The sequence below is a fragment of the Numida meleagris genome, chromosome Z (assembly GCF_002078875.1).
Source record: "Numida meleagris isolate 19003 breed g44 Domestic line chromosome Z, NumMel1.0, whole genome shotgun sequence".
Taxonomy (NCBI): domain Eukaryota; kingdom Metazoa; phylum Chordata; class Aves; order Galliformes; family Numididae; genus Numida; species Numida meleagris.
This window is the reverse complement of record NC_034438.1, coordinates 31904081-31931720: the sequence shown is the minus strand read 5'-3', so window position 1 is coordinate 31931720 and position 27640 is coordinate 31904081. Positions and strand designations below refer to the sequence as shown.

Sequence of the window (27640 nt, the reverse complement as noted above, 5' to 3'; positions counted from 1 at the left end):
GTGCACACTGTTTCACTCCTTTTCTGCTCCCTGACCCTTAAGGAATACTGTCAGTGCTTTAGGGTCTGAATTTATCTTTTGTTTATGTTAGGCTAAATCCAAATATTGTGACAAACATTTCTATTCCTTCTAGATTTTATTGGATGTTTTTTTGTTTTGTTTTTGATATCTTAGAGCAACCCTTCCAGAATCTGGAAGTATAGTATCACATCAGATTGCGACAACTTAGAAAGAAGGCAAAGCCGATTCTAAATAAGAAGAAAACTGGATGGTTCTGAAGAATACTGAATTTCTTGTTGTTATTGTTGTTGATTAGATCATTCATAGCAAGTGATTCCATTCGATATTGGAATTTCATATCACAGAACATGTATTGTTCTTTTCCATCAGAGCCAATGCACCTAGTTATGTCATTAAGATAACAGGATGTCCTGTCATCCTGCTGTATTGAGGGGTTCTTGCTGAACTCGAAGTCTTTCGGAATGCAAAAATTTTTGCATGAATTCCCTCTTGAAATAACATGCTGTCTCCTGGCTACCTCAGTGAAACAACTGATATTTATATAAACATGATGCTTTATCTTGCTGTTTATAGTAATGCTTTTACACAGATTTGAAACTCAACCTCTGACAGGACAAGGAATGTAGGTGTTCAGGATCAGTGTTCTCCTGTGCTTCAGTTCAGCAGCAGGCACACTAAGATATTCATCCCAGTTGTGATCATGGTGTGTAGTGTTGTTTCAAACACTTTCTGTGGAGTCTGTATTCCAGCCTGATTCTGTATTTCTCAGCAGTCTATTATTATTACATAAAACAAATGATTAAAATGACCGTGTCCATTCGTTTGTGATAGTATATTCTGGATATACAGCAGATATGAATAAGAAAATACTTGTTTTCACAAGAATGAAAAGACAGATATCTGCAATTTCACATTTTTTACGATAACTCTTTTTTTTTTTCTATCTTACCATTGGGACCAACATCTGAAGTCAGTGCAGAAAAACCGTTCTCATGCTTGGACTTTTAAAACTTACTTGTCTAAATACCTATCAAACTATGGAAAGCAGCTGAGGCTTTGTTTTAGAGGAAGAGATTGTGTGAATCATTGCGAACACTGAGGCTTCTTAATCTTGATTGTTGGTTGCCAAAGCTTATTACTTCAGACTAAACAGCAGGAGACCTTGTAGATAAGACAGTCATGATTTAAATTCTATTAAGACAGGAAATGAAATATTTTTGATTACATTTTAGTTTAGATGAGAAAAAAAAGAACATACCTACAAACCTAAAGGACAATTTCATGGATTGTGCTGGAATGCCCGGTACTCTTGAGAGGTCAATAGATAGCGCTTGTTCTCATAATGCTGATCATTGTTATTGATGCAAATAGGATAATTTGTAAAATGCTCTGATCCTAACAAATTCTAGGACCCCAGCACATGTTGCTATGAATTCTCATCAGATCTATCATTCATCTTGGTTTTATTAATAAATTCATAGACTTTTAAAAATTAGAATGTCCGTTTCTGCATTTTTGAATTAAAAAGATCTTGAGACAGCTGTAAGTTTTTGCTTTTGCCTGTCAAAAAATGTAACTACATAGACTTCAGAAGCAAAAATATCTAAAATGGTGTTTTTCAACCGGTAGTGTATAGGTTACTACTTAAACAATTTGCTGTTGGCTCATATAATCATACTAAACACTGTCTTTAATAGACTTTTAAGTTAAATATCTAATGATGAAAGAATGCGGTGGCATATAAGAAATTGTGAAAATTAGTAATTCATTGATAGAAATGTTTGGGTGGCATAAGCAGGTTTTTTTTGCAAGCAGTTGAACCTCTCATTAGAAGAATGAAAAAAATTGCACAATTAAAGTTTATATTTCTGTCAGAACACGAGGTGAAAACCAAATAAGTATGACTCTTGCAGAGTTTTAATCCAGCTAGTTGTATAAAAGTGAAATTTTTTTTTACAGATACCATGAATGGAAGACACTTTATTTTTTTTACACGAAGTAAAAATTTGAACATGCATGACAGGTACTGCTGACTTGACCATTTGTTGAGAAATGTGAGGCATCTAATCAAGTCCAGATTCTTAAGAAGCTATGTCTGGTTAGTTCATGTAAATGAAATGAACTTCTGGCCTACAGCAAATTAGTGTAATCTATAAGTGACCTTGATGTTCTTTTTGGCATGATCTTCACAACTGCCATGGTTGGCTTTCCGTTTTGTGTTTTTATATTTTTTGTCTCCTTTACCTATATTGTTAAAACACAATTACTAGTTATGTTTGGGTTCACTCGTAGCAGCTTATCTCTGCATAGTTTACAGAGAGAATTAAAAGCCAAAAGCTGTGATTACATCCGTGTTTCTAGTTTAGAAGGAAGCTAGGAAAATGAAGTTAAAGTATGCCATTGATGCAGTACATCCAATAAGAGTTAACGGGTAAAATCATTGCTATACATTCTTTTGGTTTTATAACAATTGTTACTTAAATTTGGTTTTGGGGGTTTTATCGCTGTTCGTTGTGTTTATATGACCGCATAAAGAGCACTTATGTTCTGTTTTGTGACTGTTTTATTGTTTTATTTATTTACCGCTGCTTCCTCAGCAAAATGGTAAATTGCAGATAATAACACTCTAAAGCATCCTGGCATTTATGCTGCATACAACCAACGTAGATGGTGCAGCCATGTAAGCAGAGGTATGTCAAGTACATCACCGTTCAGCTCAGAATTGACGTAACTGTCATAGTCACTGTTCTCTACCTGGTTTACTTACTAATGTTTTTTAAACATATTTAAACCAGGCAGCTGCCTCTAAGGTTGAAAGGAGTATAATTAAGGCTAACATACAAATGGTTTTCTTTAACAATTGAAGCCTTAACACTCGGGGATTAAATTCTATTGCACAGATGCATTTACAGGTATAATTATTTTTTGTTATTTGACAGTTAAATTTGAATGTTCTTTATGTAGAATATGGTTCTATTTGTTGTGGTTCTTGTTTCTTTTCTTTACCATAATCATGAGATTATTCAAATATTATTTTCTTACTGAGGCAAACTTCAATCCAACACATGAAATATTTACAACATGTGAAAGGATGAAAATCTTTCATTATTTTTGTTACAAGAGAAGTCTAGCTAAACTCGGGAGTTCTGCAGACACACGAAGAGAGTTCTTGCTCTGAAGTTACTGTGGCCTAAGTCTGTACGACAGACAGCAAAAGGCCTGTAAAAAGATCATCTTTCTTGATTGAAGAGATTAAGTGGGTTCCTTTAGGTCAAACCAAAGATCAGTGGCAAAACTGTAACTCCTACACTCAGTGCCTGGTTCCAGTGTCCATTTAAATGGGCCGTGTTACCGTGTTCTCAGTGGCTGAAAATTAGGGCTGGTATTTCCAGTATGCTTCCTGTTGGTTCTGTAAGACTCTACCAAATGTCCTTTTGCATTAAACTTGTGCAGTACTACTATCTTGCTGGCATCCAGCTGCAGATGGGACAGTAGAGGTGCATTTTTAAGGATGTTTCTGGGTGCTGGTGTGAAGTGTACTATCGCTGAGTATTTTTGTAACACAGTCCCAAAATTCTTGCACAGAGCAGGCTGAACTTACCTTCCAGGGAGGTGCTTGGTGCTAATAAGGATTTGACAGTGGTTATCTGAAGAAAAACTGAAGCAAGATTGCGATACATTTATATGGTGTTTTGGAAGTAGACTCAAGCAAACTTCTTTAGTCTTGGAGCCAGCCAAGCACTTTGTAGCAACTATAAAGCACTCCTTTCTGGCCAGCTGGCTCCTGACATAGTCATCTTGCATATGGCTGCTTAAAAAATACCTCATAAATATACCCATCATTTTAATAGCAATGTGGACAGAGGAACAGTCAGCACTGACCTCTCAGCTAGCTCCTTTCCAAGTCAAGTGACAGAGATGGGACTACGTGCTAGGGGTAGGTAATGGTACTGCTCTTCAGATGCAGTCTGTGCCTTGGAGCAGACTCCCTTTGAAGTACCCAGCTGCCACTTAGCAGTGTAGCCCACCCTGGTAACCTGACCTAGCTCAGCAGCTCAGGGGTGGCACCAGTTTATTATCTTCACTCTTCACAAGACCTGGCTGCTGATTACATGGAGAGGCAGGCTTGCTCTGCACTTCTTTATTCTCTGCAATTCTTTGTTGTAGTGGTACCTCATTTAATTCAGTTCGTGGTCCCCCTCTTTTTATTGGATTTGTAAAAAACAAAAGCTGAATAAATGTAAGTTACCATTATTTTCAAAACAAAATACTGTACTTACATTGTGTTAGGGATAGGTTTGATTTGAAAATTCTTAGCTTCTACTGGGAACGACTGCAGGGTATTGTTCTTTCTCTACAGTTCTTAAACACTTTTGGAGATATGGAAAAGAATCTATCAGGATTTAATCTGCAGTTTCCTTCTGTTATTACCTTTGTACTCTCCAAATACTCATCTTTCACTGGATGGAAAAAATGTTTCAAAAATACTCATTGACATAATAAAGTAAGAAAATTTTAAAAAAATTGTTGAATTCCTCAGGAAGTGGCAATGATTTTTCTCAATTAATATTTGTCATAGGATTAAATGTGGTCATTCTTTTTGGGGGACTGAAAGGAGAGGCTCAGATTTAACATGTGTACCTTGTTAGCAATGTTTTGACAAATAGTAGCAGCTGTATAAACTAATCTTTCTGTAGCTTTCACACATGGGACTCAATTAACAATGAACCACTGTCAGTATCTAATCCTTTCTACCCTTTTTTTTTAATGTTTCCTGGTTTCTGTACATTTTTCCATGTGTAACTCAACTATTATTCTTACTATATACTGTGGAAAGTGACAGATTGTAAATGGATTGAGCTCGCATGATATTTTATATGTGATTTATAGAAGATGATGGCACTTGTGTTTATATTGCTGGTAAATTCAGATTGAAGTGAAGATTAAAGTCTGTTATTTGCAGAATGTTGTAATGATTGTAGAATCTAGAAGAAAGCTTTCTTTGAAATTCCTGTGCTTCAAGCTCTGCAGTGCAGAGAATCAAGGAGCATTGCCCTAGGTATGCCATTCGAGCTTGTGGTAGAAAGAGCTCTGTGGGTGTTTGTTATGGTAAGCCCTTGAATTAATTGTGTGTATTGTGCAAAAGTCTGTACTTACTGTGGCACAGTCCAGGCACAAGATTCTGACATTACAAATAACGCTGCCTTTAAATAATTTCCAAATAGAAATTGAAGTATTAGAAACTTCAACAGTGGACTTTTGGGATTTTTGAAGTGTCAGAATAGTAGCAAGTACAAAGGTAATCTCCATTTTAAATGCAGTTGTTACTTGAACCTTCTATTTGAAATTCCTGTACTAGAATTATCTAAAGAGGGCATTCTGAAATTACAGGGGCTTCTTGACTTTTGCAAATGAAAATGAAGATGACAAAGGGAAATGAAGATAAAGCCCAAAGAAAAAGTCATTAGTTTTTTCTTTCATGGAGTAAAACTTAAGAAAAGCTTCAATTACTAAACTGAGGGTAGACTATTGTCACTACTTGCCAAATACTACATGCTCGTGCATCTGTCTAATTCATATATGAAAGCCGCAAACAGAAGCACATAATTTGGCACAGCACCAGAAACATGCCTCAGCACACTTCTGGAGATTCTTCCAAATGACTTACTGATTCAAAAATTCTATACTGTTTGCCTGTGTGCATACAGTAAGTGTCTCGATAAACTTAGCATGAATGCTGCCAGAAAACCATGTGCATTATTTTTGAATTGAGGATGGGGTGATTTTGTATCCCTACCCATTTAGCAAGAGTTCTAGATGTATTGTGAAGTAGGTTTTTTTTTTGTGTGTGTGTAAAGAAGGATGCTGTTTCCACTAATAGAAAATTCACAGAGATGATGCGTGTGAAGTGGGCTGGTTATGAAGAACTCTTGTTAGTTACAATTGCCTTTTTCTGTTGCTTTGTTTTCCATTTTTCTTTACTCTTTCTCCTGAATTCTTAAAATTGGGATTGACTAGTGCTTAGAGACTCCAGGATAGAGATTTATCCATAAAATGAATTGCATATTCAAGAAATAACTTATTTTCCTTCCATAGTACTTACTGTTTCTTCTATTAGTCCCCATAGGTTCTGGTGCATTTTTTATTTCATAGTGAAGTGTTTCAAATATTCAGATAACTTTGTGGGTGCAACCCTATGAAACAGCTGATATAACTTCATTGATAGCTAAGTAATAAAGAGGCCCTTCCCCAACGCCACTCTTCCCAGCAATCTTATTTTGCCCTGGCACCAATGTTTTTCTGTTTCACTACTTTGCTAATCTGTTTCATTCTGGCAGGAAGTATTTGGGTGGTCAGGGGATGAACTTAGTCTGGGAGCTGATCTGGTGTAAAATATTAAATTTAAAAAACAGATGTAATTTTCTGATAGTTTGAAATATAATGCAGTGAAACATAGCACAAAATGATCAGCTATTTTTGTTGAAGAGTCTTGAGCTTATGCTTTAGTTTTAAATGAGTAGTCTTCTTTACTTCATGCTTCATTGCCACTCTAGAAGTAAATTCTCAAAACACTAAATAATTTATTCTGAAGCAGTTTCTGCAGTATAAATTGCTTCTGTGGGCACAGGTGTTCTAGAAGTGCAAAAAGATGCACTGGAAGACAGAAAGATGTTTTTTTTCCATCTTTCCAAAGGAAGTATTATGCAATACTGGAATAGCTGTTTGAGAAAATTTGCTAGGTCTTTTGGTGAACAAATGTATTTCTTGTGTTTACAAACAGAATGCTCAAGAAAGTGAGGTAGATACATCTGTACTGTTTGTGCTTCATACTTGTGTCCATACTTCAGTAGAACAATGGCAGGCATTGTATAAAAACCTAGCTAGAAATCTGCATTTTCCTAGATTTCAAAACCTTAGATGTGGAAATACTGTCACCTGAGATCTTCCATTGTATTTTTTTAATTGATGAGCAGAGAGTGTTCAAAATGTGATGAAAGATGACTGATGAATGACAACTTGTGGCTTAAGCTGCGCGGCTTTTAGTCTGAACCCTACTCCAGGACAAACAGGCTGGTACAAAGTATTTTGTCACAAGAAAAAAAAAGACAAAGCCTGTTTTGACTTTTCTTGGTATGGTAGGTTGGCCTAGGTCAACTGCCAGGTCCCCACCCAGCCATTCTCTCACTCCTTCTCTTTAACAGGACAGGGAGAAAAAAAAGAAGAGAAAGCTTGTGCGTCAAGATAGACAGGGAGAGGTTAGCTATGAGTTATCATCATGGGTAGACAGTCACAACTTGGAGAATATTAAAGTATTTTATTGCCTATTATAATGGAGTTAGTTTTGTCTGTGTTTCTCACCATCTAAGACACCTTCCTCCCACTTCCCCCTTCTCACCATGCTCGTCTTCATTCCTTCATTTCCAACTCCTCTACCTCCTGCCCCCCATGTGGCACAGGGGGAATAGGAGGTTGTGGTCAGTCCATGAAGATTGTTTCACCCACTTCTTCCTCCTCACACTTTTCCCCTGCTCCACCATGGGTCATCCCCACAGGCTGTAGTTCGTTCAGGGCATGTCCATCTGAATCAGCAAGGGGTCCTCCACAGCTTGTGGTGTGGATGTTTGGACCTGTGCGGTCTTCATGGGCTGCAGGGAAACACCTTTGAGCTCCTGGAGCACCTCCTTCAAATAGTTCTCTGCCCTTGGTGTTTGCAGGGATGCTTCTCACACTGTTTCTTCCTCTGTCCTCACTGTTCTGTGCGGTGTCCTCCTGCTTAAATACCTGCTCTCAGAGGTGCCACCAGCGTGGCTGACGGGCTGAGATGTGCCCTGTATTGGAGCCATTGGAGCTGGCTGGAGCCATCCATGTCTGGCAGTGGGCAGCCTCTGTATCTCTTTGCAAAGGCCACCCCAGCAGCCTCCCCACTGCCAAAACCTTGACACCTGTGGCCAGTACAGTCAGCATAAGAGGATGTTCTTTCTTGTTGGAAGAAAATTCATTACACAGACCGTGGATCATTCCCTTAACAGGTGATGAAGAAGAAAGCAAGACATTCTTGTTTATCTTCCATGGTTCCTCCAAACTAAGAATACATAAGATATGTAAAGAATCTGGTATGTATTCTGCAAGGAACTTCTCAAAGGTGTTTAAAGAAAACACTTTAACAGTTGCACTCACCTTTGACCATGGTGTTCAAACATGGCTCTGTGTGTAAGAAGAATAAGACATCAGCAGTTTCTTCATATGAAGTTTTGGGTGAGCTTAAATCATGGATATGTGAGTGAAATCTTTATTAGTGTGAGTAAATAGCCGTTTGGCATCTGTGTGGGAAACAGTGGTTTGGTATTTCAGGACTAATTTGTTATTTTCAAAACTTCTGACATAAAACTTTGCATTTGCCTACTTTCATGATGTGGTTGGAGACTGCAGAACTAAATTCCACCATTCTTCATTCAGCACTCTTTTTTTTTCCCTAAAAGAAAAATAGAGAAACTCCAGTTAGTAGTGTTATATATTTATTAGCCTTAAAATGGGAATAGGGTTTTCTCTCCATATGGAAAGCAATTTAAAGTTAGATAAATAAGCACAGCTGCAAGTGTAGCTATGCTTCTACACCCCAGAAAAACTTTGTAGCAGCTCTTTGTGTGAGCACTCTCAGCTAGTACTGAGTGCCTTTGTGCAGGGAAGTTTGTTGCATCGACAGAGTTTAGCAATACATTCAAATCATAGAATCATAGAAGCATTGCTAGTTCTGGACAGCGCTGCTGTTGTTGCCCAATGTAGACATGCCATTAAATGAAATACATCTTGAAAGCAATGCAAGATCCCCCCAGATAGAAGAGCTACTCTATTTTTCCCAGAATGACAGAATTTCAGGGGTTGGAAGGGGCCTCCAGAGTTCATAGAATCCAATCCCCCTGCTAAAGCAGATTCCCTAGAATAGGTCACACAGGTAGGCGTCCAGATGGGTCTTGAATATCTCCGTAGAAGGAGACTCCACAGCCTCTCTGGGCAGCCTGTTCCAGTGCTCCATCACCGTTATTGTAAAGTAGTTCTTCCACATGTTTATGTGGAACTTCGTATGTTCAAGTTTTAGGCCATTACTCCTTGTCCTATCACTACACATCAGTGAGAAGAGCCTGGCCTCATCCATTTGCCTCCCACCTCTCTTTACATATTTATAAACATCTATCAGATTTTCCCTGAAGTCTGCTTTTCCCCAGGCTGAACAGGCCAGGGTTACTCAGCTTTTCCTTTTACAGGAGATGCTCCAGGCCCTTTATCATCATCTTTTAGGAGATCCCTGACTTTTTTGAACTGGGGAACCCAGAACTGGACACAGTATTCTAAAGGTGGCCTCATGGGGGCAGAGTAGAGGGGGAGGATCACCTCCCTCTACCTGCTGGCCATGTTCTTATTAATGCACCCCAGGATACCATTGGCCTTCTTGGCCACAAGGGCATACTGCTGGCTCATGGCCAACCTGTTGTCTACCAGGACTCCCAGGTCCTGTTCCGCAGAGCTCCTCTCCAGCAGGTCATCCCCTGACCTGTACTGATGCATGGGCTTATTCCTACTCAGGTTCAAGACTCTATGCTTGCTCTTGTTAAACCTCATCAGGTTCCTCCCTGCTGAACTCTCGAGTCTGTCCAGGTCTTGTTGAATGGCAGCACAGCCTTCTGCTGTGTCATCCACTTCTCCCAGCTTTGTATAATCCACAAACTTGCTGAGGGTGGGCTCTATCCAGTCATCCAAGTAGTTGATGAGGATGTTGAATGAGACTGGACCCAGTACTGACCCCTAGGGAACACTGCTAGTTACAGGCCTCCAACCAGACTCTGCACTGCTGATGACAACCTTCTGAGCATTGCCAGCCAGCCAGTTCTTAGTCCACTTCACCATCCACTCATCTGTGCCACACTTTCTAAGTTTCATAATAAGGATGTTGTGAGACATGGTGTCAAACACCTTGCTGAAGTCAAGGAACACAACATCCACTGCTCTCCCTGCATTTACCCAGCTAGTTATGACATCATAGAAGGCTACCAGGTTGGTCAAGCATGGTTTCCCCTTGGCGAATCCATGTTGTCTACTCGTGGTAACCTTCTTCTCTTCCAATTGCTTGGAGATGGTATCCAGAACAAGCTGTTCCATCACCATTCCAGGAACAGAGCTGAGGCTGACTGGCTTGTAGTTTCCCAGATCCTCCTTCTTGTCCTTTCTGAAGACCAGAGTGACACTGGCTATCATTCAGTCTTCCAGCATCCCTCCTGTTCGCCAAGACCTTTCAAAGATGATAGTGTTTCAGCAGTCACCTTTGCCAGCTCCCTCAGCACAGGTGAGTGCATTCCACTGGGACCCACAGATTTGTATATGTTGATTTTGGCTAGAAAGCTCACTGAACAGATCCTCCTCAACCATCGGAAAGTCTTCCTTTCCCTAGATTCTCTCTCTTACCCGCAGGGTCTGAGACTCCTGTGAATTTTTCTGTGTAAATGCTGCAGATGTGCTGCTGAAGAGAGAACAAAGCTGTTTATATGCCATCCATATTTGAGACTTTTTAAATTTCTAAAAACTGACTTATTTGATCTAAAATTCCATTGAAAACACCCAGAATAAAATTTAGGCATGTTTTTCCTTGAATGTCTAGAAGAAAAAAATCTTTTCCCCAGGTGTGATGTTTGTGAGGACAACAATTAATCATGAACAGAATTAGGAGTAAGAATTTGCAGAACAAGTGCATAGGAAATGACATGAAAATTTATGTTATTCTTAGCTCCATTATGCAGTTATAGGATCACAAAAATGCATCAAATATCATAAAATCAATTTTCATATGTATCCCTAACTTCAAACCAGGAAAAATATTTTCCTAAGCTAAATTTCTACTAAAATAATTTTTAAGACCGACTCTTGGCCTAACTTTAAATTTTAGTTTATTCAATAATTATTAATTTTTGGTGTCAGATAATAAATGCAATACATATTTGTTTGGAATTGGTATACAGATTTCTCAAATTCTCAATTTATTTTTATGTTCCACACATGAATTCATAGTGTAAAGTGTCTGAGTTAGCTCCCGTCTGTCAATGTAGGCAATGTGGGTTGTGTACAAGCAATTCTCTGAGAACTTGGGTCAGGTTCTTCAGTTTCATTGGCGAATTCCTCATTAATTCCTGCTTGAATGGAGGTCAAAGGCAAAACTCCTTTGGACATCAGTAGGTGCCTCATCTTCTCAGCTCTTAGACTAAAGCTCTTAATACATTTGCTTATCTTCCAGTCATGGTAGGGTTTAATCATGCTTGTAAGATACTTTGAAGCACTTGGACAAAAAGTGCTGCAGTGGTTACCAGCATAAAATCTGCACTTCTCCATTGTTAATGCACTGCGCTGCCTTGGAGACTGCAATATCACCTTGTTACTAAAATAGGAAATGACTGTGGTATTTCAGAGGCTGCGGTTTTGGAACTGTCAATAAATGCTGATAGCAAGGTATATAAAAGTCCAGAAGCCATGGACTAATTTTTTCTTAGTGTTCTGTGTTCTCTTCTGGCTTCCTGACTCGGCATGAGTTTTTGAAGTTTTACCCTGACAATATTCATTTTAATCAGATGGAGAGAAAAATGTATTTTTTCTTGAAATCTGTGAATTTAAAAAGAAACCATGGGTATTCTGGTCAACTAGGAAAAGAGATGAAATTGTGTTCTTGTGTAAATTAATAACATCTTTGTTTTCAGGGGCTTCATTCTCAAAACAGAAGCCCAGTAGCTTTGTACATGTAGTGTTCACAATTATGCCTAAAATCTGTCAAGGGATTAAAAAATCCTTCAAGTCAGTTCAAGACTGGAGGAGGAGGGGAAAAGGACTCTGCCATATCCAAAAATGAGTCTGCAGTTCTGAGTAAAGCATCAGTGTGTCACTCCCAGCAAACTGAGCCCAGCCACGTCATTGTGCAGACAGAGAGGAAGAAGGATCACACAATGGGTGGTATAGTCTAACAGTAGACAACTGTTGGCAGTGGTGCCACATTTGGCACTGACAGAGTTTTGGTTTGGCTTAGTGACAGCAAGCTACATTGCTTTTAAAAATAATTTTGGCACCCAGCACCAGAAACATACACCCTGTTGGTATAATCTGTAGTTGAGCATGGTTCAGAACAGAAATAGAAAGTCTAGTTACGGCAAGAAAAAAATATTATCTACCCGTGGTGGATCCTCCTCATCTTTGGTGTGTATGGAAGCAGTTTCAAAGAAGCAGAATTTATGAAAACATGAAAAAAAATGGACCCTTGAAAAATTTTTCTTCTGCAGGGACAAGGCCGTGCTGGATGTTGTCTTTTCTGATGTCTTGTAGTTCAGTAGAGGGCTGCTACAGGACTGGCTTGTGCAGTGTTCCTTCCAAGCACTGTTGTGGTTAGAGTTCACGCTAACTACTGGTACTGAGCATGGCCAAATGTCAGTCTGCAAATGGTGAAAACTGCCCCCAGATGATTAGGCACTAGTACTGTGATTAACCAGTTAAAATTTGGAATATTTTTTCTTTCTGTCAGAACTGCCTGCAGAAGAACGTGGTCTCACTGGTGTAAAAGTGAAGATTGAGGGTTTAGTCTGGTTTCTGGTGAACTGATGTCTGTTTTTCAGAAAAGTGCTGCTGAAGTGGCTGATTATCTCAGCAGAGAAACCCAAGAATGAGTAGGCATGGCTAACTGAACAGTTACTTCTCCCCTTAGTGTGGTTCCTTTAGAAAATCATTTAGGCACATCAATAGATCAGCGAGAGGAAACTGTACTGCCCCTGTTTATGCACAATTTGCTGTGTAGCTGGGGGATTGAAGCCATTAGCAGGCATGTTCCATGTGCTACCTTTTTTTCCCCTCACCTCTCCACCCACACAAAATCAGAATAAACTGGATACATCATGCATTTGGTCCTTTTCCATTAAATCAAAACTCCTGTAGGAAATGTGAGATACCAGGAGTACTATCTGCATTTTCACAATGAATGGCTACAAGCAAGGAAATGTTTGCAGTACTGTCTCTGATTTACAAGTCACTTACAGCACAGGGGCAACAGCTGGATGGACAGATAAAGGAAAGGGAAGAAGTTCAGCACTGTTTGCAGCAGTAGCGTTACTCACAAAAGATAGGAGAATTAAAAGTTTTCAGCATAAACCATTTCAAATACCCAAAGTGTATTTTAAAAACTTTAAAAATATATGTACTTTAAAAAATGATGTATCCAATTAAAGGAGGAGGAGAACATGTACAAAATCAGGAGAAACCTGATGGAATGTTACGGGACCATATTTGTGCACTCTATGTCTTGTCTCAGATTTTTAAACAAATTTAAAGAGGAACAAGTAATCACTGAGCTTTTTCTTTTATTCTTTTTTGTCTTTTTTTTATTTCTTTCATTTTTTTCCTTGGATCCATGTTAACATTATTGCTGCTAATGAAATCTGTGGATACAGCTGGTTCTGAGCAGATTTGCATTGCTGTGAATTTTTTTGTTTGTTTGTTTCCTGATTCTCACACAAAATGGCACACTGTCCATATAAGCAGTTTCTTGGTCAGACACCTTTAAGCCTTTAGATACAATCTGGAATTCATTGGTGCTTATCTCTTTAATGCTATTGGAGGTGGAAAAAAGGCTGTTTCCCTCTTGCTAATTATGGTGAAGTGCCACATTATGTTGTACTGTAGTTAACAACCTCAGGGGCGCCAAGAGCCTCTAGCTTTGCCTCTTGGGAGTGGAACTTTTCCTCTTTAGCTCAGCTCCAGGAAACTTGAACATTTGTGTTTTCAAGACCACATACCACTGGGAAGGAAGTAGGGGTGGAGATGTGTGCAGAGATTAAGTGGATACAAGAGGCAGTGTACTTTGTAAAGATCTAGGAACTGCAGGATTTTGAGAAAGACACACTCTCTGGCATGTCCTTTGGCATTTTTAAGAGTTCAGTGACAGTGTTGCTCCACCTAGTAACCTGCCAGAAAATTCCATGTAAAACTGTTTTTCATGTGTGGTTGTCACAGATGACACTCGTGCATACCATTCCTGTCTTGAACTTTAGCATACATAACGTGTACGCAGTACATGCGCGTGTGTGCTTGTGTGCGAGTGCACGAGCTTTCATATACACTAGCTGTGCTTTATGGAATACATATTTCTTTTTCATCATGGTAAAGGAATCCCATAACAGTGGGAACTAGTTATTAAAAAATAACTAAAAATATTTTGACCAGTCTAAGATTAACTCTTCCCACTCTCACATTGTGCTTGCAAGTAACAGTCCAGTGAGTTTTAAATATGGGCACACAGATTCTGTGCCTCTACTTACTTTGATGGGATATTATATTGGGAAAAATGGACAAAGAGTTAGGATGCAATCCAGATTCACTAGATATTTTGTATCCTCTGGTATCACTCAAACGTCTTCTGTTTTATGCACAGTTGATAATTCAATTAACAGTATACCAATTAAGAATAGAGTTTCCTTCCCTATCCTATTATAGACTCCAAACATATTAACTAAAGGCCAGATTCAGTGTGTTTCCTAGTTACGCGTACATGCTTTTGAAAGGTTACATGTCCTACAGCAATGTGTACTTTGTGAGTTCTTGCAATAAGGAAAGCAGTGCATTCCTGCAAATTGAATTGGTTATGTTGATATCCATGGAAAAAAACCCAAGCCCACAACACTCAACATCTGCATATGTAGTGTTTTCCTTTCTATTTTATAATCCATTAAACAGAAGTTGGTGAGAATCTTGCGTGCACCACGCTCTTTATTTCTTGGCAGTTTTCTTTGAGGGCTCTTTTTTGTGATGTGAAGGAGCGACGTGTGCATGTGGATCAGATGGGGCCGAGCAGGCTGCAGTGATGGCAGCGCAAGCAGCCAGAGATTATGAGCACTGCAGGGAGGAGCACGCTTAGTTTTTCTGTCTATGGCTTGATCCTACTGCCAGTTTTTTTTGTAGACTTCAATATCAACACGTCAAGTCCACAATGAGGAGGATTTCTCAGGAAGTGGAACTTTGGGGAAGACTGAATGTGAGACTCATCATCTCACGCATATGAAGTAGTGCAGAACCGCCTGCTAGTGTGATGAATGTATCTCCTCTTTCTGCTTTATTTTGGCTCTGCAGCACTGACACGTTCAAGAGATAGTAATTTATTTTCTAGAATATGTATCATTCTCCTTATTTGGCAAAAAACCTTTTAAATATTTACTTTCTTTTTATGCATCTCAACTTTAAGCTAAATGAAAAAGTTGAATAAATGAATTATTTTCCTGAATACAAAAAATAAATAATTTAAGTAAAAACAAATAGGGCTGGGTAGGTAAAATGAGGTTCTGACATGGTTTTCTCAATAATTACCATACATATTACTTAAAAAATATGAAGAGGGCAGAGGACAAGTATAGTCTTGGCTGAAAGTTAACTTTACAGCATTTTTTCATCAGAAATAATGCTGGAGGTCTTTATTTCACCGTGTTGCTACTAACACAAAATAGATACTAATGGGTAAAATGTTGTATGTGAAGCTGACCTGTAGCAAGCAATACAGGTTTGTGTTTCATGGATTATTTACAAAATATTTTCTGTCCCTCTAACTGATAAAAAAAAAAACTGGAGACATTTCTAGAGGGTGTACTCCTTGTAACAGAGAAGTTATGCAGCTATTCTTTGTGCTGTTCTGGAAGTGCTTGTGTTGAAGAATGAGTTGGGATTACTAGAAGATAAACATTTTTCCAGTATTTGTGTATTTAGTAGCTGACTTTTTTTTATTCATTAACCTTAAACACCATACACGAATGTATTAATAGTTTGTTTACCTGTAACCTGATTTTGTTAACAAAATAGCCTGAGAATTACTTACAGCCAATTAGTCTTGTATTATGATTTTCATCTAAAAAACACTTTCAGAAGCGAAGTGCATAGTGAGGTGACTTGCTCTATCTTTCAGCGAAAAGTGTGAGAAGTCTTTATTTGCTTCAGAAAAGCGCTATTAAGTACAGAAAATGCTCACCGTGTCTACAAATGCCAGAGACCTCTAGAAGTATAACAAATGAATGCATGGTTTCACCTTTTCAGCTGAAGGTGTCCCTGTGATTTAGAGAATGAAACTGTCATCTACCGGAATTATGGCATCATCGTCATCTTTGATAACTGGATTAATAGGCAACATATGAAGTATGCTAGTGCTTTGTCCTTAACAATCAAAGCTTAGTGGGATGAGACTTGCAGATACTTCGCTGTTTTGAAATTTTTTGCTTCATTTGCTAATTGCCAGAGTTAGAGAAAGTTTATCTTAGAGTTTAATGTTTTTTATTTTTTCTGTGCTATTTTCCCTGCCTTATTCCTTGATAAGTCTGAAAGCATATCTTAACTAAAGATAGGCTTATTATATTAGGAGTAATGGAATTTCTAGGAGAAAAAGAAAAGATGATGTATGTATCTCTCCCACCAGGTTTGTATGGAATCTTTCGGAAACAAGATTTCCCATGAAAGGGCATGCTGATTTACAGTCCTGTTGTGAAGAACACTGTGTTAATATGTTTTTCTTTTCTTTTACTTCACAAAGCCCATACAGAGGTGTAGAGATGAGTTCTGCAGGGATGTTTTATCCAGTCCCAGGTTCTATCCTTCAGATTTTTCCTTTGGGATGTTAATAATGCATGTTTTTTTTTTTTTCTTAATAGCTGAAAGGTGGAGAGTTATGTATTTTTATTCCAGAACTTTTTGCTTTACATTTCCCTCCCTGAATGTGGAGAGTGTTTATTTCTACGTACGACAAGTCTGCAGTCGTGTGTTCTTTCTGAGTTGTAATGGCTCAGATGTCATAATTAATTTGATGAGCAGGTGGGGGTTATTAGCCTTGTGCTTCACTTGCTAATAGCTGCACAGCTTTTCTAAAGTACTCTTTCAACTAAGGAGGCATTTCTTCACACAGAATAAACAGTGCAGCACAAAAGCCTCAGTTAGATAACTATCCATGGGTTTGAAAAGCTGCCAAGCAGATGTTGTTATTGGAGCGGGCCCAGACGAGATTGGGCAAGGCAGATGCGAGATGGGGGAGGAGGTTACACGCAGCCTAGGCACTTTCTCTGCAGTGGCTGGAGAATGGGAGGCTGGTGGGGAGGTGTCTTCCCATAAACCAGATCCGTAGTTCGCTGGCCTTGTACTCGTTCCTAAAGACCCACCCTCTGACTGTAAATAAATGGGGAGGAGACCCCCTCCCCCTTTGTCTTAATATCCATATGGGAATGAAACCGAATGTTCATCCAGCAGTCAGTGACTTCTGGTTTGCATTAAATCGGCTGTGTGCAATTTTTGAAGGGCCTACAGAGAATTCGCTTCATACCTATCAACATATGTAATGAACATGACTGTGCTGACATTTACCAGAACTCTTAGGCCCTGTTTTATTACTATAAATTAGGCTGTGCAAATTTAAGACAAAATGCTGTTTTGTTTCCTGTCACCTCTCAATGTAGGCTTCTTTTTTTTCTGATGAGTTTTTTTTTTCTGAATTAAAATTTAAAAATATCAAATACCAGTATATAGTTTTCTTTTTCATATAAGGAAGCACTTTGAAAATCCAGTGGATTTTTATGCAAGGGACATTAGGCTGAAAAAGAGGCTTTTTGATCTGTTGTTTACCCTCTCTAGATTATTTTCCTCAGTGATTTCAGGCTTTTAAGAACACATCTCTCTGTCTCTCTCTCTCTCTCTCGATTGCATTTTAAAATCCCATTTTTCTTTGACTTGATCTCAAGCCAATGGTCTGGGGTTTTATTGCTGAGGGATAATTTTTGATAATGGGCTATTAAAACACTTGGAGCTTCCATCCTGTCTTTCAAGTCTGTATACACATAGATTGTTTTTCTATGGAGAAAAAAAAATCCCTCAGTTGGCAGAAATCAATGGATTATGCGTATGCATAGTATAAATGACTTAAAAGATACTGTTTAAACTAAATATGACATAAAAATATCCCAAGACTTTGGTGACTGTACTTTATAGAAGGGGATGTTATGAGACCTTTACATCTGTGTTTTGTTTGTAACCTGAAATAATATTTTGTTGTTTCTTTCGCAGACAGATAAGTAAAGTCTCCTTAGCCATGGAAATTCACTGCTACATGCCATGATATACAAGTCATGTAACATTTCATTGCCATTTAGAATGTTGTTAATAGCACTTCTAAGAGGATAGAGAATTTAAATCATGTATTCTGTACAAATATGTATGCTTATGGATTTAGGATGAGTTTGACTTGTAACTTTGATAATCTTCAGTAAATGCATAAAAGTAATACAAATTAAAAGCAAGAGTCTGTTTACCTGGATGTTCTTTTTACTATCTTAGATATGATTTTTTTTAGTCTGAACACAGTAGGTTTAGTTTTCATTTAACGAATTTTTACATACATATATATATGTGCTACGCAATTCACATTTTAGTGCTAAGAATTTCAATTTGACCCATTGTCGCCATTCAAAATACATGAGTGCTAGTGCTTCTGTACCGTGAGTTCTTTTCTGATGATTAGGAATATACAGTTGACTGCTTTTACAGCGAACATCTAAAAGAGTACATGTAAAAGAGTAAAGGCGGTGTAACAGATATACTTGAATTCAGAAATACAGATCGTTTAAGCAACAGTGTAATCTCCTGAAATCATGGCTGCCTGTAATGTTCTGTCTTTGATTCCAGAACACTTTTACAACTACTGATTTCTCATTTGGATTAAAAAATAAAAAAAGGTGAAAAGAAAAGTTGTTATTTCCCTCAAAAACAGTTACATTTGAATACAGTTTTACACAGACAGTATCCCTGACTGTGGGCCAGGAGCTCCTCTTTCTGCTAGAGAGAATTCCTTGATGCTGTGGTCCAAGAACCCTGTTAATCTTGAACAATATTGTTTTTCTTTGTGCTTCTTCAGCAAGTTGATGGAAGCTTGTAGACTTGTTAAAAACCTCATCCCTTTAGGATTTATATATCTAATGACTGTTAAAATACAATTAAAAAAAAAGGGGGGGAGGAAACAAAATACAGCAGTGTTTCAAAATTAAATAGTCTAAATATTTTTATGAGAGAACAGGAAGGCACAGTTTCTATACCCGTTCATGCTGCAAACAGGTTGCCCCAGAAAGAAACATTTGGTTTGTCACTTTTCTTGTCAGTCCAGGAAGCTGAGGTTGTAAGACTCTCCATACATCAATTCTTACCTTCGGGCATTAATTCCATTTTTTCCACCTGCTTGGCTCCCTTAATTGGCAAGTATCAGGATGTGAACACCTAGATGCTGGTCCTTGAACTGAGTTCCACAGTAGTGTAGTGCTAGTTTCATGTCTCATTCTGACTTAGGTGTGAGTAGGACTATGACATGTCTTCCATCCAGGCCTGATTAGAAAAATCAATCAATCAATCAAACTACTGATAGAAAATCTGATTGTAAGGCAAGCAATTCACTTTTTTTCTTCCTGTTGAAAAAACAATAACAATTTGTTCTCAGATTGTTCACTAGGACAAAAAGCTCAACCTGGAAAGAATATTTACTAAACATTTTCCTGCTAACTGCATTATAGAGGTTCGTTATAACTACTTTTTTTTTCTGTCTTACCAGTTTTGAAGTTAGTGAGAATTTTGTCTGAACAAGAACTAAATGAAAATAAAAAAAAAAAATAATCTTACAATCTAGTCAGTTTATATTTAAGGTTTTCTAACACATGGAATGATTACCTGTATATTTACAGCACGATTTCTTGTTTTTCCTGGTGGCCTTCCAGTTTCCCTGTTGCAGAATATGTCACAATCATAAGGAATAAGGTGAACCTTAAGGTGCATTACAATAATTTTAACAGTCCCTAGACGACCTGTTTATTTACTCAACACTGTTCTGATGAAATGTTGAGGTGAAATAAGAAGTTTCTGACAGATAAAACTTCATATACTTTTATTTATATTTTATTATATTTATTCAAGATAGCTGTTGCCATCTCTGTAATGAATTTGAACAATGGTGTTTGAATAATGGCATGTGGAGATGGTCATGAGTGGAGGTGCTATATTTTTGATCTTTCTGTCTTTGTCTCTTTCAGCAGTTTCTGGAGCTGATCACTTTCATATAAGACTTAAAACTTTCTTCAGTGATAAAATCTGCAGATACAGTGGGAGAGATGGAATATAGTAGATGGAGCAAAGTATAATCATGTCATTTGCAAATATGATAAACAGTGACCTGGAAAAGTAATTGACAGATGATAACAGGGAACAAACTGGAGGTGGCAACAAGTGTTAACAGGTTATATGTAGACATAAAAATCCCGAGGAAGAGACTTTAGCTCTCTCTTGTCCAAAAGGAGTCATTGATACTAGGGTTAGTTACAACAATTGTACTTCAAGAATAATGGCTTTTAGATGATTTGACAAACTTTGCTTGGGGTAAGTAACGTAAAACTAAAAAGTAAAACGTTACTAAAAGTAACGTTTACCAACTAGTTAAAGACAACCTGTAATCAGCAGCATTTTGAAAGGAACAAGATAATTAATAGGGCTTTCACTTTTTTTTTTGTGTTATTATCTTGTTTGTATTTCAATCTAGAACCTGAAATGCTGAAATACTGTGAGTCAGTCATTTCTTACACTATTTCTGCCCCACTTGGAGAAAGAATGTATTGGCTTGATCTTGTAAAATTCCTAGTCCAGCAGTTCCTGAAATACCTCCTGAAAAATGAGGCGAAGGAGTAATCTACTAAAGAAACTTTTACCAGTTGAACAATGCTCATAAGAGGCTGGGACTGCACCAAAACTGTAGTTTGTGCTCAGTTCAGCTGCAGAAACATGTTTGTCTTGTCTGGTGTTCTGTTGCACTTCTATAAGTTGGATAAGGCATGAAGTAAGATACTGTGAAGAGCAGTACTGTTGTTCCAGTTAAATTCTTTAGTAGCTTTCAATTACTTTATTTCTCTTTATGGTATTACACGGGTTGTTAGATTCTGATTTCATTAACTTCTTGAAATCTGTGAGGCAAATAACTGATAACAAGATATTTCAAAATGCTTATGTGTTTTTGAAATCTTAGCCTCAGTCCTTCCCCATAATGTTTTTCTAGTAGTTATTCTATACAGAGTAACATAACTGCATGTGAGGTAAACTTCTAGGTTTGACTATAAAAAGTTGGAAAGCGTGCAAGAATTCCTTGATATACCATGCCAAGTTGAACCACTTTGTACAGTCTTCCATTTCCTTATATACAAGTGCTGAGTGGAGCTGGAATATCTGCGGTCTTCAGTCTTTCCAGAAAGCGGGGGCCTCTGAGACAGACTGCAATACACAGTCATAGAAATCCTCCAGCAGAGGCAGTACTTTAATAGTTGAATTCATTTGTATTTATTCAGAATATAAGACCTCAATGCATTGATTGCTTATATTTGCTAAAGAAACATCTGCTCTGTGTGTGGGAGTGTGTGTGGCATCTTTGATTTGTGTGATTTAGCTTGTTTTTTACTATATATTGTTCACTTCATGCATATTTTATATTGTTTTAATATGATGCATTGTTGGCTTCTGGACAGTGTTCTCAGAAGCACATTTGCAGAGGCAACTCACTTTATGATGGGTCAGGTGTGCTGCCTGCTTCAGGTTGAATATTATGAGAACAAGGGTTCTGCGCAGAATTTTAACTTGGTGCAGCATTGAATAGAGTGAATTGGAGGAAAGCGTCTTCTTACTAACGTTGCTGGAGGACTCACAAAAGAGCCCTCTGTAAGAGGCAAAGAATGTGTGTTTCTCTTGTAGGCCTTCTTTGAGTATGTTGGAGGTGAAGAGAAAAGTCTCCATTTGTCATGGAAAAATCTTAAGATCTGGCCTTGTATTTTTCATATTCCTTTGGAGAAGGTAGGCGGAAAAAGAGAAATGCAGTAATAAGTCAGCTAAGCACCATTCTCATCCACAAGCTCTCCTTAAAAGCAGTGAATTAGAAGTACCTCTTGGGATAAGAAAAGTGGCTGAGGCTTCTGCTTCAAGCAGCTGCAAAGAAAATGAGACTGTTGAACTTATTTTGAATCCAAAAGTTTGTCAGCCAGAATAATTTCAAAGACAAATCCCTTAAGAGGCTAAGCACTGTCACTGTACCCTGTGAAGACCCATATTGGATATCAAGTTTGGCTGCTATTCATTGTTTGGCAGGGATATGGAGAGATCTTTTCAGCTCTTGTCCCAAATAAAGGCTTTTGCTCTGTTTATGCTACTGCAGTTATAAAATGTCTGAATTAAAGGTGCAGGTACTTCCCCTTTCTTTATCTGAAAAAAAGGAAAAAAAGAACTGGAGTTGGTAACACTGAAGAGTTGAGATGGCCAGGATTTTCCCATTTAAAGAGTGCTTCCAGTTGCTTATAACTTGATGAAGCTTTATTTCATTGAACTTTTCTGTGCAGACCATCACCTTAAGCTGAATTTTATTTTAAAATTTAGGCAAAATTGGTTTAGACCTTTCCAAAAATGAGATTGAACAAAAGTATGTTGAATTGTTATAAATATGTTTTATAGCTGTTTTACTGAGAAGCTATGGCACCTTATGCTTTAGAGTAAAGTCTTGAAATTTGGCAGAGAGGTCATACTGGTACCAGGGGATGCCTATTGCTGTTTCTGTGAAAAAAATGTATGAATGAACCCAAGTTATAAGCCTTTGCAAAAACTCGCAGTCACGTCAGACTTGGGCAGATAAATTGTTCAGAAGGTGCCATGTGCTTCGAGCATGTTCGAGCCCTGGAACTTCTCTGGACTTTTTGCTAACAGCTCTCAAGCTCCTCTTTGCAGTTAAGAAGAAGGTTTTCCCTCTTGGTTTAGTGCTTCCTCAGTGAGGAAAACCCTGTTAGGTTTGAGGAGTGTGGGGACAAAGGAGTAGAAGTATGGTAATAAAATAGGTAAAGAAGTATTGGTTATCTGTTATTCTGTTCAAAGATAAAATGTGATTATATCAGATTTATTAATATGATGCAACTTTAGAAGGTGAGGATCTATTTACAATAATCTGAGTGAGGGGACAAGCATCCGTTCATGGTTTACTGAAATGACAATAGTAAATGGAGGAAGCGAACAATCCTCTGCTATTTCTCTTTGGCTGTCTTAGGCATTATTGCTTCTTCTTTGAATTGAGATGATAATGAAGCCACAAGCCACAAAGCTATGAAGGTTTTTTCAGAAATGTTATTGATGTGGTCAGCAGCCATTAGTCATTAGACAATCACAAGCTGTTCGTCTTTTTTGTGTGGAAAATGCCTTTCTAGAGTGAAAGTATGAAGAAAGTTATACTTCCTAGTAACACAAAATCCAACCCTAATTTCCTCCAAGTTTTTTGATTACATCATAAAAGTTGAGTTAGCTTAGTTTGTCTTCGGGAACTGTGCTGTGAATGGCACTATTAATTGGTGTGCAGAGGTTGGTACGACAGTAAGCTATTGTGTGCTGTTTCTCTAAAAATTACTGAGTGTGAGAATGGACAGTTCTCTTGTTTGTGTCTGAGCAACACAGTGTAAAATATCTTTGTCTGGTTTCTGCCCTATCAACTTGCAAACTTATCCTGAGTTGTTATAGCTCCATGGGGCTTATTCCCTCTCATCTGTTACCAGTAACAAATATTCCACAGGCCAAACTATGTCCTCAACTGCACTTTTGCCTTGAGTCAGTCTGCACAGGTGTGCAGCTTTAATAAGTAAATGTAGCTGTAATTGAAGAACTAGAATCTATTTCTCGTGCTCTCTTAACTATGGAATTTCTTCAAAGATAATCAAAGTAAAAGTTTTTTTAGTTTCCAAAATGAGTAGGTTGGCTGCAGATAGGCACATTGCTGGTGCAGTAGTAATGGAGCTACCATTTGTTCTACAAATTTTCAGACTTGTCTTTTCAAATTCTTTCGTCTAACGAGTTATTCCTTTATTTGTTTTTTTTTTTTTGTAGCTGAAGTTCCCTGACCAATGTCTATCACTTTGCAATTTATTTAGCAAAGCCTTTCTTAACAATCTTAAAAAACTAAAAAAAAACACTCCTAAATATTCATATCTATATACATTATCTAACTGCATTTTTACTGCTCAATTCTTTCAGACAATTCAACTTTTCCTTGTGCATGAAAACCTTTTTGATCAATGGTACCTACAAAAAGATGACTTTCTTAAACAATTTGCAAGAAGAAGAGTGATAGATTTGGACTTGTGATCTTTTTTTCTGGTAATTAGAACGTAATACACGTTTACACAGTCTTTTATCCTCATAGATTTTGTATGTTCCCATAAATTTATTTTTCAAATCTCATAACTGATCTCTTGATTACTGGTTATAACTACAATCTAATCGACAAACCTGGCATTGTTAGTTCTAGACAGTAACAATTTTTGTTAGACTCTTGCTGCTATTGCAGGCTCAGCATGAGCCTGGCTGTGCTGATTGTACTGCAGAGTACACAGAGAGTGTGCATTTGCACTAAGCTGGCATTTACCCTTTGAGTATTTGGGGTTATTTTACACCATGCTATTCTGAGCCCCGATCTTCTCCCAGTCCTGTCCTGCACTCTCTCTCCATACCATCTTTGATCCTGGCAACAAAAGTTCATTCCATAACTCAGGTCAGACAGACATGATACATTGCATCACAGCTGCTTTTATGAAAGTGTTTATTTCATATCTGAAATGTTTTTATATACATTTGCTCTGCTATGACTTGCAGGAGGAGAAAGAAAGCAGTTTTACTGGAGGCAAAACAGCCACCTGTGAAAACTAATTGCGTAGGTTGCGTTGTGCTGGTATCTCTGGGAATGATCCATCAGGAAGAAAGTAAATATCCTTAATCTGTTAGGAGATCACCTGTATGCCAGAATGATCTCCTTTATCAAAGTGGTGATTGAAATATCCTTTCGGGGTTGTGGTGGTACATGTATGGGGGAAGGAAGGGGAGGAAGCACAGCTCCTGTAGAGGCAGGTGCCTCATCCCCGCAAAGCGCATAGACAAATGAAAAATGACAAACTCGAGAGCCTCTAACTAAATCATCTCATTAAGGTCTGTAATTTAATACGCTTGTTATCCAGTTACTTTCAAAGAGGAATTTCAGAGACTAGTCTGCTCCTTGGTTTTGTCTTTTTGCCTCAGTAAGGTTCAACTTGCAGTGCTGAATTGTGCCCCTTTCCTCACTCCACAAAACTTGGCTCTACATTAGCTCTCAAACCATCTTGCTGCAGCCTTAGAAAGAAAAACTGAAAAATACAGTGCTTTAAGGCAGCTCATCTGCCTGCCACCTCTGGGTATGTTGTTCCCACAGCCCTGTAAATGCCTGCCATGGAATTATTTAAAAAGTCAGGGTATTACTTAGAGATGTGGACAGGAACAGCCACTTTGTTTCTGCTGTGTGCTGCACTCCTCAGCAGTTGCTGAAGAGTTGCTGCTCCTGCGCTCTCCACTCTGCAGACTGCCCAGGCTCTGGGCACGTCAAGAGCTCTCTGTGCTACCTCTGGTATCCCTGTGTCATGGGGCATGGTGCTGGCTGGGTTCTTCCCAACCCCCAGGAGTCTTGTGAAGGTCTGTATCAGGGCGCTGCTTGGCTTATTACGGCACTGAAGGTCAGGGTGTTCAATGGGCAGATTTATTTCAGTCCTGGATTTCAAGATGGGATGACTATTTCCCCCTTTTTTTGACCATCGGTTTCATCGTGCCTGAGAGACTGCCCAGTTCAAGCAGGGACTACTGCCCCCAAAAGGAAACTTGCTACTGACTCGGTTACCATGACTGTTGACCACCGCTGGGCTCTGTAGGATTTTCAGAAAGGACTTAACCCACAATTATTCCATCACTATTCCTTTCCAATTTTTGCAAAATTTGAGAGAGATGTAATGTAGTCTCTGCCATGAAGTTAATGATAATTAACTGCTTTTCTGGTGTGCTTGTATTGACGGTGTGTGTGACTGATTCTTCACTGCAGCTCAATCCTTGCCATATGAACTCAGTGAAAGTAAAATAACTTACAGCAAATTATGAATGCAACAACACTTTGCAAGTCTATGTTTTAAGAAAAATAAAGTAAAATAAATAAAACAATAGCAAGTTTTCCCCCATTTTCCTGAAGCTTAACTTCAGTTTAGTGAAGTTAACATTGAATTTTGTGGAGAATAAGCTGGTAAAGAAGAACTGAATGAAATATAGAATCTGTCCTGTATTATATACCGTGTTTTTTAGTATTCAAGAATTGAGAATAACAAAGTATTTAGTAAAAGCAGATATCCTCTGTGTGGTGTGTATATGATCTACTATTCTACATTTTTCTGCAAGGAATGAATAATGAAAGGAACCAAAAAGAAGAGTGACCTTGAAATCTGGAATTGACCCTTAGCATTATACCACTAATTAAACTAATCTTCTTTTTGGGTTTGACAGCAGTGGATATATGCAGTTAGAGAGAGATGTCAACGTGACAGATTGTATTCAGTATTGGAAGCTTTTGTAGCATATGGGAGCAGATGAAGTCATGGAACAAATTGTTGGTGGCAGTGAAGATCACGTTGCATTGAAAAAGTACATTTTTCTATAGGAGAATATAGAAATGTTACCATTTCTCTTTCATAGGAGGTAAACTGAAGCACAAAAATCAGCTTACATGGAATTTAAGAGAATGCTGAGCCAATGAAATCTTGAATGCCAGCTTCATGCTTTGAATGATGGACATTCAGTTTTCAAAAAGATCAGGCCAAAGTGTTTGGGTATAACTAGTCATGAGTCAGTTCATAACTTTTGTCAGTCATATATGTGCTTACCTTGTATGTAGAGTAGTTTTTGTACCGTACTTCTCCCAGGAGTATGCTACATTACTCTGAAAAATGTCCTTCATCTGTCAGTCTCTGGAACTGTATGGTTTACACCTTGTTAACATGATTTAAAAGAAAATGCACTATGAGCCTCATTGCCAGCAGTTCGAAGAATATTCTTTATGAATTTCAAAACACATGCAGAATTCTACTCTGCTGTCATGAGGCCCTGTCTGGAGTACTGCATCCAGATCTGGGGCCTCCAACACAGGAAGGATATGGAACTTTTGGAGGAGGTCCAGAGGAGGGCCAGTAGGATGATCAGAGGTCTAGAGTACCTCTCCTATGAAGACAGGCAGAGGGAGCTGGGCTTGTTCAGTCTGGAGAAGAGAAGGCTGCAGGGAGACCTCATTATGGCCTTCCAGTATTTAAAGGAAGATTAGAAACGGGAGTGAAATCAACTTTTTACATGGGTAGATAGTGATGGGACAAGGGGAATGGTTTTAAACTAAAGGAGGGGAGATTTAGATTAGATGTCAGGGGTAAGTTTTTCACTGTTGAGGTGCTGGAACAGGTTGCCCAGGAGTCTGTGGATGCCCCATCCCTGGAGTTGTTCAAGGCCACGCTGGATGAGGCCCTGGGCAGCCTGGTCTAGAATTAGATGTGGAGGTTGGCAATCCTGCCTGCTTTGGGGGATTGGAACTTGATGATCCTTGAGGTCCCTTCCAACCAAAGCCATGCTGAGTCTGTGATTCCACTGTATGAATTCACTTCTCCCAAACCAAACCAAGTATTGCTTTTGTTCTTGTGTCTTGCAGATT

At 38.4% G+C, this 27640-nt stretch overlaps 1 protein-coding gene and 1 long non-coding RNA gene across 10 annotated transcripts in view; one reads left to right on the top strand and one right to left on the bottom strand.

Annotated features, from left to right (window-relative positions):
- The window catches only part of NFIB (nuclear factor I B), a 173685-nt gene that overhangs the window by 25853 nt on the left and 120192 nt on the right, over positions 1 to 27640 (top strand). The window contains exon 1 of one of the 9 annotated variants that reach the window (XM_021380314.1): positions 10088 to 10360. The exons of the other annotated variants lie outside the window; for them this stretch is intronic. Coding sequence (XP_021235989.1) covers positions 10105 to 10360 — 256 coding nt within the window. The 5' untranslated portion in view covers positions 10088 to 10104. Of the gene's footprint in view, positions 1 to 10087; positions 10361 to 27640 lie in introns of those variants that run through there. 9 annotated transcript variants of the gene reach the window in all.
- On the bottom strand, positions 7173 to 10059 carry LOC110389605. Its single transcript, XR_002433315.1, has 3 exons — positions 9880 to 10059; positions 8200 to 8494; positions 7173 to 8104 (listed from the first exon to the last, which is right to left on the bottom strand). It is a non-coding gene; the product is annotated as an uncharacterized LOC110389605 (long non-coding RNA).